Genomic DNA, 17,156 nt, shown 5'->3' with positions numbered 1-17,156 from the left:
GAAATCCCTGTTAATGTTACCTAGGCTTTAATTCTCTTAAAACCTGATGTAACCTCTCAGTGTCATCTTGGGATAGCCTACAAAATAGCTCTTACCTAGAACTGATTTCTCTGTTACTATTCTGAAACCTCTAGGCTTTAACTACATATTTACTGTGCAACAGAGCTGTACACAGAATTAGCAATGAATAAGGGAAATAAAAATATTTTATCAAGCTAATTTCAGAGGACTAGATGATCAGAAATAACATTTGAAATATTGGCTACCTGCCTACAAAACTTCATAATTCCATCTTTGCTTATAATCAAACATTTCCCTGTGTGACAGGAAGCTTCCAAATATTTGCAGGCTTTTAGTTGAATATCTTCTCAGATTGCAGTCATGCCCTGCTTTATATGGAAACAATTAGTATATCTTTGAAGTCCTTCTCCTCAGGGTTTTTCTCTGTGTATTCCATGTATGGCAATATGTAGAGGATGAGGAGACTACACCACTGTGTATGTTTGAAAAACAGAGTCTAAGAGATAGCAGAAGCATGCTTGCCAAATTTCGTACTAATGCTCTATGCCTGTCTGCTTTCACACAGCTCCTGAATAATACATGTATGATAAGGGGGAAGCTCATACCAATGTATAAAATATATAAAATACTTTGAATGGTTGTGGGAATACTGCTCACATATAAAAAACATGATGACCTACTTTTTTCAGAGCTCAGAGTTGTTGTTTTTTCCTTTTAAGTCCTCTGTCACTTTGTTTTCCCTTAGAGAATATCTCTCGCCCGTGCTCCTAAAGCTAATTGTGCACAGAGCACATCGACAAATACTTAAACTCACAAGATTACCTTCATGAAAAGTGTGTTTAAAGTAAAAATACATGAGGACTCAAAATCGTTAGTCTCTCTTGAAAAGTTAGGGCAGTATTTCTCACTTTAATTCTTCTGTCAGCTGTCTGATACTCAGAGAGTGAGACAGCATCTGTACCGTTTTCTCATAAAGGTTTCCAGATTATTATTCTTACAGGATCTCCAAAAATCTGAAGGGCTTGAAATTGGAGCTATCTATACAGAAAGGATGTAATTACCGGTTCTCCTTGCTTTGGGTCTTGCCCATATACTGGAGAATGGATTCCAGGATCTCTTGAGATATACCTTCCAGACCCTGCCTCTATAGGACACCCTACATTAGTTCCTTTTAATAAAACTCTTTCAGATTTTATATATCGTGAGCAAAACACTGAAGATGCATTCCTGTTTTTGTAGACCTGAATCAAGAAAGAACCTCAGTGTTCTCAGCTCAAGTGCAAATGTAATCGTTTGGGACCTAAAATAGATCTAAATTAGGCAGTACAATGTCTGTTTATTTTTCCAAACGTATAACAAGATTAATATGTTTTGTAGGTTCTCAAGCTCCAGGCTCCTAGGGAATGACTTGCATTTTCAGGTTATTGTCACTAAGCTTAGCAGGCTGCTCTAGCAAAACATCAGAGTTCTTATCAGATTCCTGCTGTCATTCATCATGATTGAAAACACCACTTATTTCAACCATCCTTTGTATTTACAATTAAAAGTGAAGTTGATCTTCTAAATAAGAAAAATCAGAAGTTGATAATCCAGTTTTAATATTGGCAGTTTCACTGATGGTTCATCCTCTCTTCACCCAGCTTTTGCAAAATGTAGAGCTAATAGCCTTGATGGTCCTTCTATAAATATGCATTTTCTTTGAACGTGTGTTGCATGCACAATTAATCCCTTTGACAATGCTGTTCCGTACAAATAGTTGAGTTTCTAGCCATGCATTAAGGCTAGACCATTTATAAACCAAAACTATTGTTTTTTATTAAGCATAATATTCACCTGTGGAAACAAATGATGTACATAAAAGCCCAACCTTTGTGCTGCTGACCAGAAAAAAAAAAGTGTTTGTTTTGATGAGACTCCAAGTCACTCACCCTTCCTTGAGCCTCTGCTTGTATTGCTTTCAGGATTGCTTTTAAATAACAGTCTGTGTTGATTCGTTTCCTTAAAAATCAAATTACATACAGATGCATTATTTTGTGTATATATACAAACAGTGTGTATATATGTATACATATACATGTAAACAACCAAAACTATACATACACACATCTAGTCACTCAAAGTCCCATGAGTAATAGCATCAAAGTTCTAGAGACATCTCCCTTTGTGGAAGGACCAGTAGAGCAAGGCCTGTGTCTCTCAGAGGTGCACTCCTGGAGTCAGGCAGCGATCTCCAGGTGCCTCCCCAGGGCATGGGTGCCTTGCTCCTGGGGAAGGATGAGTTCTGCCAAATGCCATACACTACAGAATTAATTGCTGCTCCTTTTAATTTGCCTTGTCTCCAGCTTCAGAAAGAAGCGAGCCCACGAAGAGGAGGTGGTTTGCTGTGTGAGCAGAATGACAGTAGCCGTCGTCCGTTTACGACCCAGGGGAACCTTCACGTGCCTCGTCCGATGGGATCCAGATCCTACTCCGACTCAGACACCATCCAGTTTGACGATCGGTCGCTGTCTAAGCTGAAGGAGAGTGATCGGTGCAGTGGCACAGAAAACCTCTTTCTGGAATCTCTGTCTCTTGATTCTCCCGATGAATCTGATGAGCATCGGCCTCGGCAGCTGGAGCGGGAGAAATTCTTGACTGGATTAACGGAAGTATGCGCTCTTCTACATTTTATCATGCTGGCGTGTTATCTCTTGTGTCAAAATTGGTACAGCCTCCCTGCTGTAGGAAATGAGATATTGTGTCACAGGCACTGCTTACGGTTACCCAGTAGTGGATTTAGTAGGGACAAGTTTTCATTCCTTGTTATGAGCCGATAACACCAATGTCAATCACCTGAGAAAGTGGGAGCCGGCCTAAAGGTCTCACAATTACTTCATCATCATAGTATGTGTGATAACTATATTTGACACAACATATTGGTTTAGAAGGTCTTAAATCATTTCCAGTTGTAAGGAGATACTTATTTATGAAGAAACACAGGCTTTTATTTTGTTAGTAAAGCAATAAGTGCTGTAGAGAGGCACTTCTGGTTGTTCTACTGTGATTGCCTTCCAAACAGATTAGCATGAGTAAGTGAGATAAGATGTTAAAAAAATAGTTATTCATCAGAAGAGTACCTACCCTGAAATCATACCAGAAAGCTATAAAGATGTATAACACAGCACTGAAAGATGCCGTTGGGACATAGTGAATGCAGTCTGTGTCCTGCAAAAATCTGCACTGCAGAAGGCTTATTTTCGCCATTTCCAGGTCTTCAGAGTTCTGTTTACATTGTTGCTGAATGAAACCCAGGGTTCCTGTCTCTATATGCTGGTACAAAGCTAAAGGATTGCAAAATCAAGTTTTTTGAGAGGAAGCAAAACAAAAAATACTAAGAGAGGCAAGAAATATGATTGCCCTTCTTACATTTGAAGTAGCTGTAGGTACCTATGTTTTTCAAATTTTCTTCCCTCAGTGCCATAACTGCATGGCTGGCAGTGTGGGATCCCCTATTTATTATTTCTTTGCTTTTATTTCATGCATGTACAAGTGCTCAGTGAAGAATGTCAGTACAGTGTCAGGGAACTAAGTTTTGTGTTTAATTTTGATTTCTGTTTCCTTCAAATTCAGTCTGATATTTAGACAAGGGAGCTCTCTCTTCCATTTTGTGTTTTTCAGACATTACTGCCATTAACAAAAATGTGGGCAGCAAAATTTGGTCTTTGGTGATATTTGCATAGCTTCTTTCCTAAAGAAAAGCATATTTTAGGGGAACCTGGGCAAAGTAATTTTCCCTCAGAGGGTTTGCTCAAGTGAGACTGATTGGAGTTTAATGAATAGCTTAACTGAGGATGCACAGAGACAACTGCAGCCTGCTGACTCTACCTTTCCACTATATTTTCTCTTTGGTACTAACTGCAGCAGAATTCAATCCAGCCTTCACCCTGATTATGTATTCACTTAGATCAGATAACTGTGCAGTAACTCCACTGAAGTCACCAACGTTATTCCAAACTTATACCACAGTGGATGCAAGAAGGATCAGCTTACTACTATTTTTTTCCCTGACTCTGGATAAATACCAGAAGGTATTTGCTGAGTTAAGCAGTGCTGTTTTTGAATAGTCCCAATCTGAAATGCACTTCTGTGCTGGTGAGGTTCTTGCTTTCATGAGGTCAAATAAAAGTAAGAGATATTAATACTCTTTTTATCCTGATCTTATTTTGTAATCCCTATAGTTTATTAGAAATATAAGCAAACAGTTAAAATCACTGTAAAGCAATTGCTTCAGAAGTATCTATTTAAAACCCCAACTCATTATGGGAATTGTCACATGGAAATAACTGCCATAAAAACATCTTCATGCCATTAGCAAGCTGTAGGTATTCCCCCTATGAAAGAAGCAACAGTCTTCCCACACATTTAATATGACGAGTTTAATGAGTTTCGACTTGTGCCGCTTGTTGGCTCCTAGAGAAACATATAGTAAAATATTATGTCAAAGCACCTCAGTTTCTCTCTTACTGCAGCACAGCTAGGTCTCTGGTATAATATAGATTACCTCCACAGAACAATTTCACTCACAAATATATGGTCCAAAACACTACACTGTGGAAAAAAGCCGCTTGCAGCCTACCTCCATTTATGATTGCATGGGCATATCAAAGTTCAAGGGTGATGTAGATTTGGCATACAGGCTTTACCTGTGAAGTGTGTTATCCCGATGGGATTGCCCATTCTACTGCCTATGTATAAAGTGAAGAATATTTTCACTGCCAATATTTTCTCTTTTTAGAGACAAACATACCTAGTGCAACTAATGGGAAGTGAATGATAAAATACCCCTAAGTTGATTGTTCAGAAATAACTTATTCTGTTTGTTTCTGTTTTTAATCAGGAGGAAGAAACACACAAAGGAAATCTTCAAAGGTGAGTAAAACTTACAAGGAAAAACCCAGCAAATACTCAAGTGCCAGAACTATAGCTCTCTGCACCCAAACCAAAGACCTGAGGCATAGCTGTGCCACCTCCTAAGTGGCCTGATAGCCATATTAATGGATTTACCCAGGGATTAATTTATCTCAGTATACTTTTGTTCTACTCTGATAACGTGTGGTGCACAAAGATCAAACTGTAGGAAAGTGCAGAAAACTGCATCTTACAGGGAAGGCTACGCCTACCTTAGTGAGTAGTGCAGAACTGTAGACATTGAAACCCAGCCCATGCTCTCTGAGGTTGCCACCAATGCAAACCAGAGGATCTGACTAGGAGATCCGCTTAAAAACTGTACTCACCTGACTGCCTAACAGAAACACACCCCAAGTGCAGCTAGAGATCGTGATTAAAAACTCACATTGTGAATTTACTCTGTCCTCCAGATCACTGATACATGAAAACCATTACTTGATGAATTCTTACACAGCTCGAGTTACCTCATTGAGCTGATTCTGATAACTACACTTATTTGCAGTTTTATGTAGTCCCATTCAGAAAGGGGGTTTTTTTGTGTGATTTTTTTTTTTTAAACAAAGCTGTAGGGCAATTCAGCAGAACGCCTGTGATTTTTACAAACGAGTGAAATGTGGGAAAGCCAAGAATTCAGCATTATCACTCAGAGATTCCCTTGGGCTGAATTTCAGCACAGGCTCAACTCACCAAGCCAGTTCAATGCAACAGCGTCTCAGCTGGAGGTCCCACATCACTAGACACCAGCTGTGCAGCCTGGGCAGTCTCAGGAGTGGGAGTGGATTTGCTAATTTCCCAGCAAGTCAGAAATACTCCACAATTGTTTGCAAAGTCTGCCTCGTATTGTCACAAACACTCATTTTCTGTGAATGGTATAATTCTGAAATGCATCCTACTCTTCCATATTTCAGACACTTGCCAAGCAGTAATCCATGAGAAAGCTGTGAATTAAGAACCATTAATAAACCATTTGGTACCTTTACTGACACATCAGGAATGTTTGCATGCATTTTAAAGATAATGAAAGGGTACTTTAATAAAAGAAAGGGAAAAGGAAGGAAAATTAGGACAAGCTTTTTCACCCAGGGAGTGATTGGGCACTGGAACTGGCTCCCCTGGGAAGTGGTCATGGTACCAAGCCTGCCAGATTTCAGGAAGCATTTGGTCAATACTCTTATACAAATGATGTGATTCCTGGGGTTATCCTGTGCAAGGACAGGAGTTGGACTTTGATGTTTCTTGTGGGTCCCTTCCAAGTCAGGATAGTCTATGATTCTATGATTGAAGTGGGTTTATATGTAAGCAGATAGTGAAAGCTGGGTTTCCAGAGTTAATTTGCTGGTGAAAATAAGTCACTCTGTGACAATTTTCAAGCCTATGTGTGACTCTCTTGTGTTCCCCTCTCCAGGGCAATGTCCGTTTCTTCCATGTCAGAATTTCAACGCCTGATGGATATTTCTCCATTTCTACCAGACAAAAACCTGCCTTCATCCAACAGCAAAGATGATATAACCCCTCCCCTGTCTCCTGATGATCTGAAATACATCGAGGAGTTCAACAAAAACTGGGATTACAATACCACTAGGAGCCATGGTGGGGCCACTGAGAAGCCTACTGAAGGCTGGGCAGAAAGGACAGAAGTTGGGAAAGTCGGGAATGATCCTGCTTCAGATCCATTCCAGGCATCATCATGGTACCTCACCACCAGTGTCACTATGACAACTAACACCGTGACTAGCCCAGAGCACTGCCAAAAGCAGACAACGAGGAGTCACGGAGTAACTGAAAAAATGGGAGTTCGGGTGTTTCACAGCCCACCAGTTGTCCGTAGGTTCGATAACTCAATGATAGCTGGCGGCGAAGGGAAAAATCAGGTTGAGCCAGACTTCCTGTTTTCTGTGACCAAAGCTATGGGGAACGTTGCCGAGACAAAAGGTACTTCCTCGGATATGTTTGGAAGGTGGTCTTGTGACCTGGCCAAACATCATAAAGATTTTCTGGAGAATGGCCTTCATCCCATTGAACGTCCTATTTGCACTACTGTGGGCTTTGCCTCACCCTTGCACAGCTTGGAGATGTCCAAAAACATGAGTGATGACATGAAGGAGGTCGCTTTCTCTGTCCGAAACGCAATACGCTCCAACTCCACGGAGCCTCAGTTTAAGGACACTGCGTGTCAAACCAATGGCATGAGGACGACAGGGACACAGACCACCCAGACCATCAGCGTTGGCTTGCAAACAGAAACCCTGCGCAGTATCACCAGCAGCCCACACAAGTGTCTGACACCAAAGGGGGGGTCCACGCCTGTTTCCTCACCATCCAGAAGCCTAAGAAGCAGGCAAGTGACCCCCGTCATTGAAAAGGTCCAGGCTAAGTTTGAACGCACATGCTGTTCCCCCAAATATGGCTCTCCAAAGCTGCAAAGGAAAATCCTCCCCAAATCAGACCAGCCAAATAACCGGACTATGCCTGGCACACCTCAGAAAGGATTCAGTGAGTCCGCCTGGGCAAGATCAACTACTACACGGGAGAGTCCTGTCCACACCACTATCAACGATGGACTCTCCAGTTTGTTCAACATTATTGACCACAGCCCCATCTTTCATGAGACCTTCCAAAAATGCCCCAGATCCAGCAGCCGGTCCAGGTCTGCAGAACCCAGGCCAGAACTGGGCCCATTGCAGGAGCCATGTACAAATGCCCGTGGCAGATCACCCAGTCCTCTCCGTTTGGGGACAGAGATGCAAAAGGAAGAAGGGACTGAGGTGACAAGTATCAGGCAGGACTTATCTGCTCCTCCAGGGTACACGCTTGCAGAAAATGCTGCCAGGATCTTGAATAAGAAACTTTTGGAGCATGCCTTAAAGGAAGACAGAAGGCTATCTTCACACAGCCCACCAAATCTTAGCAATGACAACAGCACAGGAGAAATTGTCAAAGTAGATCCAGGGTCCATAGAGGTAATGAGTTTGCTTGTTTTTCCTCCCATAGCTAAGTGCACTCTTCTTTGAACAAATGCATTATGAGATCTCTTGCAGTCCGAGTGAGTATTTACAATAAATATCCTAGTTCTGTCATGGTACCACCAGCGAGTTCCAGTCAACTATTGGATTAGTCACTGAAGAACTCACTAAAGAATTGAGTTTCTACCCTGGCAGCTTATTGGGCTTGAAAGCATCAGAAGAGTTTTATCCTTCCAGGATAAAAATGGTTCTTCTCTGAATGACTGGGATAAGGGTATTCTGTCACAAAACACACCACATGTTACAGATGCTCTAGGGACTCTAGGTTTGAGTAAATTTCTCTTTTATGCTGGATGGAAAGGTAGCTTCTTTCTACTACACAAGAACAGGTGTTAACAAGCTGGCGTGAAAAACAGTCTCTACAATATCCTGAACCAAAGCTTCAGGGCCTTCAGCATACATTTTTCTGAATGTATTTGATTAAGTATGGCTCAGGTATGTGAATGTGATTAAATGGCATGAAGTTTGGTACTAACTGTTGCTGCCTTACAAAAATAAGAAAAAGAAAAATTTATATATATATATATATAATCAACTAGTCTAAGCACATATCTACTTAGTGTTTAAGAGCTCCTTATTGATATTTTGTCATCAATTTTGTCTCAGCAAGTGTGCCTGGATGTTAGGGGTTAGTCTGGAGTACAGTTATGAGCTAGAGCAACCAACAAAAAAAGAGTGTGTCACTCACGATGGATGAAAGCTTTCAGTTACCAGTGTCTAAATGTCCTGTTTCTGTTGAACCCATATGCCCTTGGGAGTGTAACTCTGAGGAGGCCTGGAAAAGCTGAATTATGCCCAGCTCTTACCAGCACATGTTGCCTTTCTGGTGCAGCCCTGAAATGGTGTGTGACCTGCTGGCTGGTGATACTGCCCAGGGCAGGGACAGACACTTGTCATCCTCTTTGACCTGTGCTGTCCCTTTGACACCTGATGATTTTGGTGAGCCCTGGATGCAGGGCAGCAGCTCCTTCTTGGCAGGCAGCAGCTCCCTGCACACCCCAGACATCCCACCTTGCCTTCACTGGGCAGACCCCCAGCCCTCTTGTCTCAGATAGCCACGAAAGGGAAGGTTTTTTAACTCAACATTTAGCTTGAAAGATTTGTGGGAACCTGAGTGCTGGAACCTTTGGTCTGCAGTTTGCCTTGCATTTAGTGGGTGGTTCTCAATGTGCAATCGGTTCCTCTTTTGTAGGTACTGCTCAGAGGGTGTGATCTTTATTGCTTAACAGAGGATCCAAAGCTGAGGATATATTCCCTATATGCAGTTTAAACAGATATAAGTAGAGAACTTTTTACATTAAGGAAAAAAAGAAACCACATGAAGATTATAAATATCAGTGAGTGAAAGTGGTCTTTGTGCACATACCTCAGAGTGAATAAAAGTGGAAAGCAGCCTCATTTATTTGACTTTTTCTAGCTATCTCTGTATTTTTTCCTTAGTTTGAAATACTGAAAATACACCACTGGTCCTCTCTAGAAAGTGTGTTGAACTCTTGCAGGTTCAACTCAGCTTTGCCTTCAAGGCATCCCTGGAAACTCTTAATTTCCTTCTGTATCTTTTAAATGTCTTGGTAGATTTCAAATGTATCAACGGATGTCATCCTTCATCATTATAAATTGCTGCTGGCAAAATGCAACTAGCGTCAGTACCTGCATATGATGCACAGAGGGATTTGGGTCAATGCTATTTAGCAAAAACTCATTGACTGTCAAACTGGCAGAAAATTGCTCCTTTTTGTGAATTCTCAGTATTTTTGCCTATTTTTTTGAGTTCTGAGCCTCAGAGCTAAGACTTGTTTTTCCTTGCATCTCCTACTTGGCTATTATGACTGCTGTCTAAATGCACAGGTTACGTTCTTTGGGTGATCCTGTCATTTCTCAGGACTGTGGATTGAAAAGGAAGGTAGTAGGCATTCACAGCTTGAGCTTAGCTTTCCCTGGGTGAGGTGATGCTGTGCAAGATGTAGTCAACGGAGCATGGGTTCACTGCTGAACACAAAACCACAAATAAGTTTATACTCTGCAGATGCCTTGGGTTATTTGTGGATTACACCTACCACATAAATTACACTTTGTACAAATTCCACTTAGCACATTTTGTACAAAGCCAGACGCAGCAGTTCAGCGAATGATGATCTTGAAGGAGGCAGGCTTGTTCTTGAGGAAGTGCTGACAAGACGCTGCCACCTTCGTGTAGATCCCTGCTCTGCTTCCCCCTCACCTGTTGGTTTCTGGCCAAGTCAAGTGATCTTCTTACCACCTGGCCTTCTGGTTTCTGCAGTCGTGGCACAGTATATTAAATTACTTTTAAACTTACTTGCAACACCTCTCAGTGACTTTTCTTTAATTTGAGCTTCTGAGTTGCTTAGTTACATAATATCCTTTTATATTTCTGCTGCAAATATGAAATCTGGTTCATGTACTGACGTACATAAGTATGTAAGCATGTGAGTGTGTGTGCATTCAGAGTAGCAATAACTTTGTATTTTCTAACTTGCCCAAGTATATTTATTCCACCTCGTGTGGCCTACTAGTGTCTTATCCTGCTAATTCACTAAACCAATATCTTATTTGCATATCATAGGATTTATATTATTAAAAATGCAGATTAGCACTGCCTAAGTAACAACGTAATAGCTGGATGAACATTTTGCTTCTATGGCTAGCTGGGATGTAGATCATGGAGGTTACACAACAGTTCTGGACTGAGGGTCAGACTCATTTCTGGAGACAGCACGGTGAAAGGACCATCCACACAGACCCACAGAGGAGAGGGCAGGTGCTGCATTCTCTGCTTGCGAAGGCAGAGCAATTGCTGCATGTTTGCCACTGAACTGTTCAGCATGGAAGGAGGAATGTGAAAAATTAGGGAAGGTGTTGTTGGAAATAAAGGGCTTTTGCTTTAGTTTGAGTCTTCCATCCAGCATCACTGTTAAAGGGAAACAAGGAAGAATGGTGAGACAAAGGGCTGTCATGAAACCTGAGCAACACAAGCATGAGCAACACAAAATATCAGTCACTTTTTCAGTTGTTAAAGGTTTCATAAGCAGAAATTCTCTCTTGAAATTAAACAAAGGGAAAAATTACAGCTTTATTCTCCTTTCATAGTAATGTGGTTTTTCTCTATCCCTAGTCAAAGTTGGCAAAGGATAACTTTCTGCTGAGTAGAAATATTTGCTTTGTTTATTGCTATTCCTCTTCTGAGACTGTGCTGGGATTGTAAAAGATTGGTTTGTTTGCTTCCTTCCTTTCTAAATCTTTTTCTGCTAGTGGCTTATCTTTTATTTTTTATTATTAGTTTCCCTGTGATAACAGCGGTAACATGATCTGAACGAGTAGTAACATCTGGAGACTTCTTCCTTGCTGACATGAAATCTTCACTTTAAAAAAAATAATCGATTAAAACAGTTCTTTCCAACTACTTGCTTTCTTTTTCTTTTCTGTCTGTTCTGTCCAGAACCAAACTGTCTTATTAACTGCCCCCTGGGGACTCTAACCCTGCCTGCCTCACTGCTGTAAGTGCTTTCTACCTTGTTTCCAGAGCTTTCCGAAAGCGGTCATCTTTGAACACGTGGGTTAACCAAGGGAAATAAATGATCACAGCTGCAGAGGTATCAGTGCATACCCGATATCCATGTGGGGTCCTTCGTATGCGACAGTCAGGAAACACTCAAGATAGGAGCTCATCTGCCATGTCCTGCAGAAGCACAGGCTATGAAGAGGTCACACTTCAGTCAAAATTTGTGCTGTTGTGGTTTTTTTTGTTGAACTTTTAAAAATTGGCAAGGTTTAAAACCAACACAAAGGTATGCAAAAAGATTAAGAAGGGATTCCGATTTAAATAAAACTTTTTTTGTTTGTTTGTTTGGGGTTTTTTTTGTTTGTTGGTTTTTTTTTTTTGTTTGTTTGGAGAAATACACAGCACTGCACAGGGCTTCTGGAAGCCTCAGGGTGCCTTCCCTCCAGCCTTGGCTACAGTAGCAGGTGGAGAGGGCTGGGAAGGGGGCTCCAGCACCAACCTGTGGCTAATAGTCACTTTCGCTCATTAAGCTGTTCCAGGCCCAATTTTGGCCAGTGTCTGCAGCTGCTGCAGTGAAGGGATGGTGCTGTGCAGACATGAGCTGTGACCATCCACTCTGCCTCAGAGGAAAGAGAAAACTGGTTTGTTTTTATTTTATTAATATAGGCATAGCCACGGTGGCTGACAGCCTGGCTTAGGAAATAGCTAGAAACTGGAGCTGAAATAATCTTTCCCATTTTCAATGTTCAGACTAAGAAGTGCTGCCTGTCCACCCACACCCCCTCAAGCAACAACCAAACTAAATTACCCACAGGATAATTTTTTTTAAAAAACATTCCTAGCTATGACAGCTCTGTTTGGAAGGTGAGGAAGGGTTTTCACAATCCGTTCCGCAGTTTCCTTGTCGTGGCTGGATTTCCACACAGCAGGTGTGGGTGACTGACTCAGCAGCCAGCACGTTATAAGATTAGACTGCCAGTCACTTTTGGCCCTGGAGCCATCACCAGCACAACCTTGTGTGGTGCTGGGCATGTGTAAATCACAGATAAGATGAGCTTAACCCTGCTGTTCGATGAAAGCTGACCAACATCTGCAGGCGTGCTGGAGAGAGGCTTTTGAACTGGGAGGCAGCAATGGAAATAAATTTCATGATCACCATGCTAACTCTGATTTACTGCTCTGAAACTAGGATAAAGCAGCCAGAAGCAAGCAGTGCTATAAAGATACCATTTTAAGCCTCTGTTTAGAAAGAGGCTAAGACAAAACCCGCAAATCTCATAGCCTCAGTTCTCCGGGATGTGCTGCCCGTGAGTGTTGCTGTGCAGATAGATTTCCCTTAACAAATCTGAGTCTAGTGGCAGCTTTCACAGACCATATGTTGCCCCGGGCACAGTGGGATAAGGTGAAGTAAGGACACACAGAAAATCCTTTTGTTAGCACCGATTTATATTTCAGCTTTACTGTTGTTTTAGCAAGGGTCATGAAGTTTATGGCACAGGGATGGGGCGGGGGGTGAGGACACAGAGAGGTAGGAAGTGGTTCAGGCTGAGGATCCATAGCCCCCTGACCATCTCCTGCAGTGGCTCACTAGCCTCGCTCTCTGTGAGTGCTGAGAGCAGATGGGCAAAGGTCTGACTCAAGCACTGGTGCACAGTTCTCTGTTGGCTGCGCATTGCCCAAAGGCACCAAGGTTGACCCTTTACTAAGGCTTCCCCGAGTCTGAAAATGCACTCTCTCCAAAGCATGTCTCACCAGCTCCATTTCTCATATCTCAGCTCTGTGTCTTCAAAATTGATCTTTCTGTCATGTTTTTGTCTTCGTGTTTGGTCTTCCCACTCCAATTGAGAGGTTCAATGGTATATCACCTTGTTTGTTCACTGCCAGTCACATCATGTTACCTATTCCAATATTCTCCATCCCTAGTCATGTTTCTCCTTCCCCATGTGAGACAGTGTGCTGAATCCTTGTATCCCTACTGCACTGTTCTACTGCTGCCTTGGTTTCTCTGTGCCTTACTGTGCCGGAGCTTTTCCTTTGCACTGTGTTGGTTTTGGTCTCTCTCTTCATTTATTGCCACTTTGCATTCCGACTTTGAGACTGGATTTTATTGAACTCCTCTGTCTTTTCCAGTGACTGCTCCTTAGCGTACACGTTGCTATTGGTTGACAAACTCCTCTGATTTGCTTTTATAAATCACAAAGTGTGCAGTGAAATTCAGAAGCTTGGCTTTGGCACTATGAGACACGTTTACTCCCACAGTCACTCAGCTTGGTGTAAGGAGGATTCAGAGTGAGGGAAAAAGCCCAGCTAAGCTGTGAGCAAAGTCCATAAATATTAGAGGCATTACCAACTTAGGGCCAGAGTGAAAAATCACAACTGTAAATTGTTTCTAATAGCAAAGGCGAGCTAACCAAGCCTGAACAGTAGAAAGTTGGTGGAATAATAAAATTTCCATTTTCTTCCATTTCTGTGAATGTCATCTTTAACATACAGTACCTCTGAATCCTGTAGTTCAGGCTTTAGTAGCTGGCGGTAAGAAGTGATGTTCCAGAAGACAAAATCTGTAGGTGAGCCTCATCTTTAACCCAGCTGGAGATCGTGACTACTCCCGTAGTCATTATTCTGCTGCTAAGAAGTCTCCTGCATGTCACTGTGAACTCTGAAGCAAACAAAAAGAGTGAGCAGTTGATTTTCACCCCTCTTGCAAATGCCAAACTTGGCCCTTTTATGGCAGGTCAGTACTTAGAGTAAAGTGAATGAATAGCAGATTTTCCTGGATTATCATGCAAATGTGCTTTTCAGCTCTTCTCTTTCTAGCAGAAAGAGAATTAGCAAATGGAAGTTTGTCAGCTACTTCAACTCATCTCAGACCTCTTTCATTCCCTCCTTACCTGTTCCATAAATCATGGACACATATGCAGCTTTCTGGAGCCCACACACACAGCCAGATGTTTGCTGCTTGCTTTTGCCCCGCCACATGACAGATGCTTAGCTTTAGTTTGAAGATTTTGTTTCTTAATTCTTTGCGCATCCAGACGGCCTCTAATGCAAGTCACTAACCGCTGTTTTGCTCTCTTGGCTGCCAAGGAACTACCTTGTTCTGCACTAGCCCCGTCCCTCCAACCCTGCTTCTCCCGGCCAGAGAGACCAGCGAACCGGCGCCCACCATCACGATGGGCTTCACATTCCCCTACTGCCTCACAGTCGCAGTCCACCGGAGACCTGACTTCCTCAGAGGAGTGCGGAAGCAAGGAGCTTCTGGCAGAGACCCCCAGCCAGGGAGGCGATCCGGCCTGACTCCGCATGGGAACGGGGCGGGGGGGCCACAACCCGCCGCCACCAGGTCGCCCGCCAGCCGTCTCTGCCACGAAGGAGGGAGGTCCGCTTGGAGAGGTCAAAGAATGTTCTCAGAAACAGCTGCTGAATGTCCGACCTGGGAAACAGAGGTGTTTCTAGAATGAAACAGTTAATGTGCCTGTAATAACTTAATTTTTTCATAGCTGAGAAAACTATTTTTGTCTCCATCTTTTCTACATACAGTATATTAACAAAAACAAACAAAAAAAAAGGTTAAAATGATATAAAGTAAGATTTAAAATAAAATGTAAATTAAGTTTTAAGGGAATTTGAATACATGCTCGCGCTCTCTCCAAATACTGACTGCCTTTTGGTTATATTTGCACTGTTACGTTTTCAGTTTTGGTTTGGGGTATTTTTGGGGTTGGGTTTTTTTTAATTTCATGTTAAACTAGGGTCTTAAGTTAATTTTATTCTATTTTAATGTCAGTGTTATCAGTTTTTTAAAGGTAAGGTTCTTAAAGATGCTTCAACTGTCTGAAGCGATACCTTTTAAGTAGTGAAGAAAGCCATTAAGCTCGTTCACTAGACTTGTGATCAACTGAGATGGAGGGGAATACAGGTAAACACAAAAAAAAATGTGTTAAAAAAAAATGCCTCAGAAAGTCTTACGGAGTTAGCTGTAAAATACACCTACAATACTTGACTTGCATGCCTCTGGGTCCTCGCACTTTAGTGCATGTACATACTGCTACTGTACCATCACATAAATGTGAGTCAATCTGTTTCACTGTAATATTGTTGTGAATTTACCTGTACTGTACTTTTATCGTTGGTATTCTTGCATTGACTATACAAAAAGAGTTTTTAAATTATTGTTAGCAGTTCAACTGGCTATGTACAGTGTTTACTGAGAACTTCCTTTGTTTTGGGAAAACCATGGAGATCTTTGGGCATACTAAATTGTAACTGGTCTTGTTTAAGAGTCTGCTGGAGACCATGTGAAGTGGAAATAAAACCCTCAGTATTTACAATCTGCTTGAGTGCTTTGTGATGTTTTTTTTATGATGGTACTTCCCAGGTTCATTGAACTGGTAGGAAAAAAAGCCCTCAAACTTCTCCTTTACTCGAAAGGGAATCAGAATGCTTCCTTATACGAAATAAGTCATGGCAAAGCCAAATATTATGCTGTGCTCTACAAACTCCTGTGAACACTGGATAAGGCCATGAGAAATGTTCTAAATTCCCTCACTGAACTCCACAAAACATCTGCTCACGCAGATAGTGGGACCCATCTCCTGAGTTTCTCTGAGGCCATATGGCTTGTTGTTTTCAGTCATTTATGGGAGTGAAAAACAGCTGGCTAAACATAATACCAAAAATATTGCATGTCCAGTATTAATCCAAGCTTATGGATCATCTGCATTACACACAGAGACCCATAAAACCAGGACTTCTGTAAAACTGGTGGCTAACACTGAGAAGTAAATGCAGCCAAGAATTCATGCTTCCAAGAGGTGGAAACCTCTCGAGCTACTCTGCCTGGGACCATCTGTTTGGCCACATGCTTTCTCTGGAGCCCCAGAACTGCTCTGACAAGTTATCCCATCGCTGAGCTGGCTCATTCCTGTTACATTTCTTTTACTGAGGCTTTCTGAGGCTCATTTGTTGAAGAGCACCATCTGGGATCCCTAGAAGCCTTTCTGGTTTGCTCTGTCAAGGGATAAGCCCCTCATATCCCATCCTGCTGCATCATGGCTGGCTTTCTAGGAAGTTTAATTCAACTGCTGGATAAGAACAAACTCCCTAGCTCCCAAATAGCAGCCAATTGAGCTCTGGTTTCTACCGTATCAGTGAGGGCTGTAGTTACTAAACTGGTGTCAAAATGTCTCCCTGTGGGTCATCATTACAAAAAATGACCACTTACCAAGACAGGCAGTGACTGAAAAGCACTGTTGTGTAGTGGATCTCTGGTGCCCCAGCCAAAACAAGGGCTGTCCAGTGCTAGTCCTGACCAGCAATAATCATATTAGAGATAATTGCTTTCCTATCTGCCTCAAAACCTCACTGATAGCATTTTACATGAGAATTAAGTATAAGTCCAAAGTCTGAATGCATAAAATTGTCCATGGTGGCCACCCTGCGCACTTGAAAATCTTGTTTCTGCAACACTTTGCTGAATTATTGCACTAATCTCATTTTGGGAGTGGAAGGAGTAGCAACACATGCAAGAAGCATTTTGAAGGTTAAACAAGAGTCACAGTGGTTATTGAGGAAGACTAAGCCACAATTGAAAAATCTTTGTTTGTTTTCAAAAATTACCAGTAGTAGCTTTGCAGGGATAACAG

At 42.0% G+C, this 17,156-nt stretch overlaps 1 protein-coding gene across 2 annotated transcripts in view; it reads left to right on the top strand.

The window, feature by feature from the left end:
- Positions 1-15,842, top strand: part of MTCL1 (microtubule crosslinking factor 1) — a 55,564-nt gene extending 39,722 nt beyond the window's left edge. For both annotated transcript variants that reach the window (XM_027882052.1, XM_027882053.1), the window contains exons 9-12: positions 2,364-2,669; positions 4,898-4,929; positions 6,374-7,928; positions 14,599-15,842. In XM_027882052.1, the coding sequence (XP_027737853.1) occupies positions 2,364-2,669; positions 4,898-4,929; positions 6,374-7,928; positions 14,599-14,808 (2,103 nt within the window). In that variant the 3' untranslated portion in view covers positions 14,809-15,842. The remainder of the gene's footprint in view (positions 1-2,363; positions 2,670-4,897; positions 4,930-6,373; positions 7,929-14,598) is intronic.
- The last annotated feature ends 1,314 nt before the right edge of the window (positions 15,843-17,156 follow it).

The sequence above is a fragment of the Empidonax traillii genome, unplaced genomic scaffold (assembly GCF_003031625.1).
Source record: "Empidonax traillii isolate 1590-97213 ecotype Southwest subspecies unplaced genomic scaffold, ASM303162v1 scaffold100:size1405979, whole genome shotgun sequence".
Taxonomy (NCBI): domain Eukaryota; kingdom Metazoa; phylum Chordata; class Aves; order Passeriformes; family Tyrannidae; genus Empidonax; species Empidonax traillii.
The sequence above is the reverse complement of the archived record's forward strand: the minus strand, read 5'-3'. Positions and strand labels throughout refer to the sequence as shown.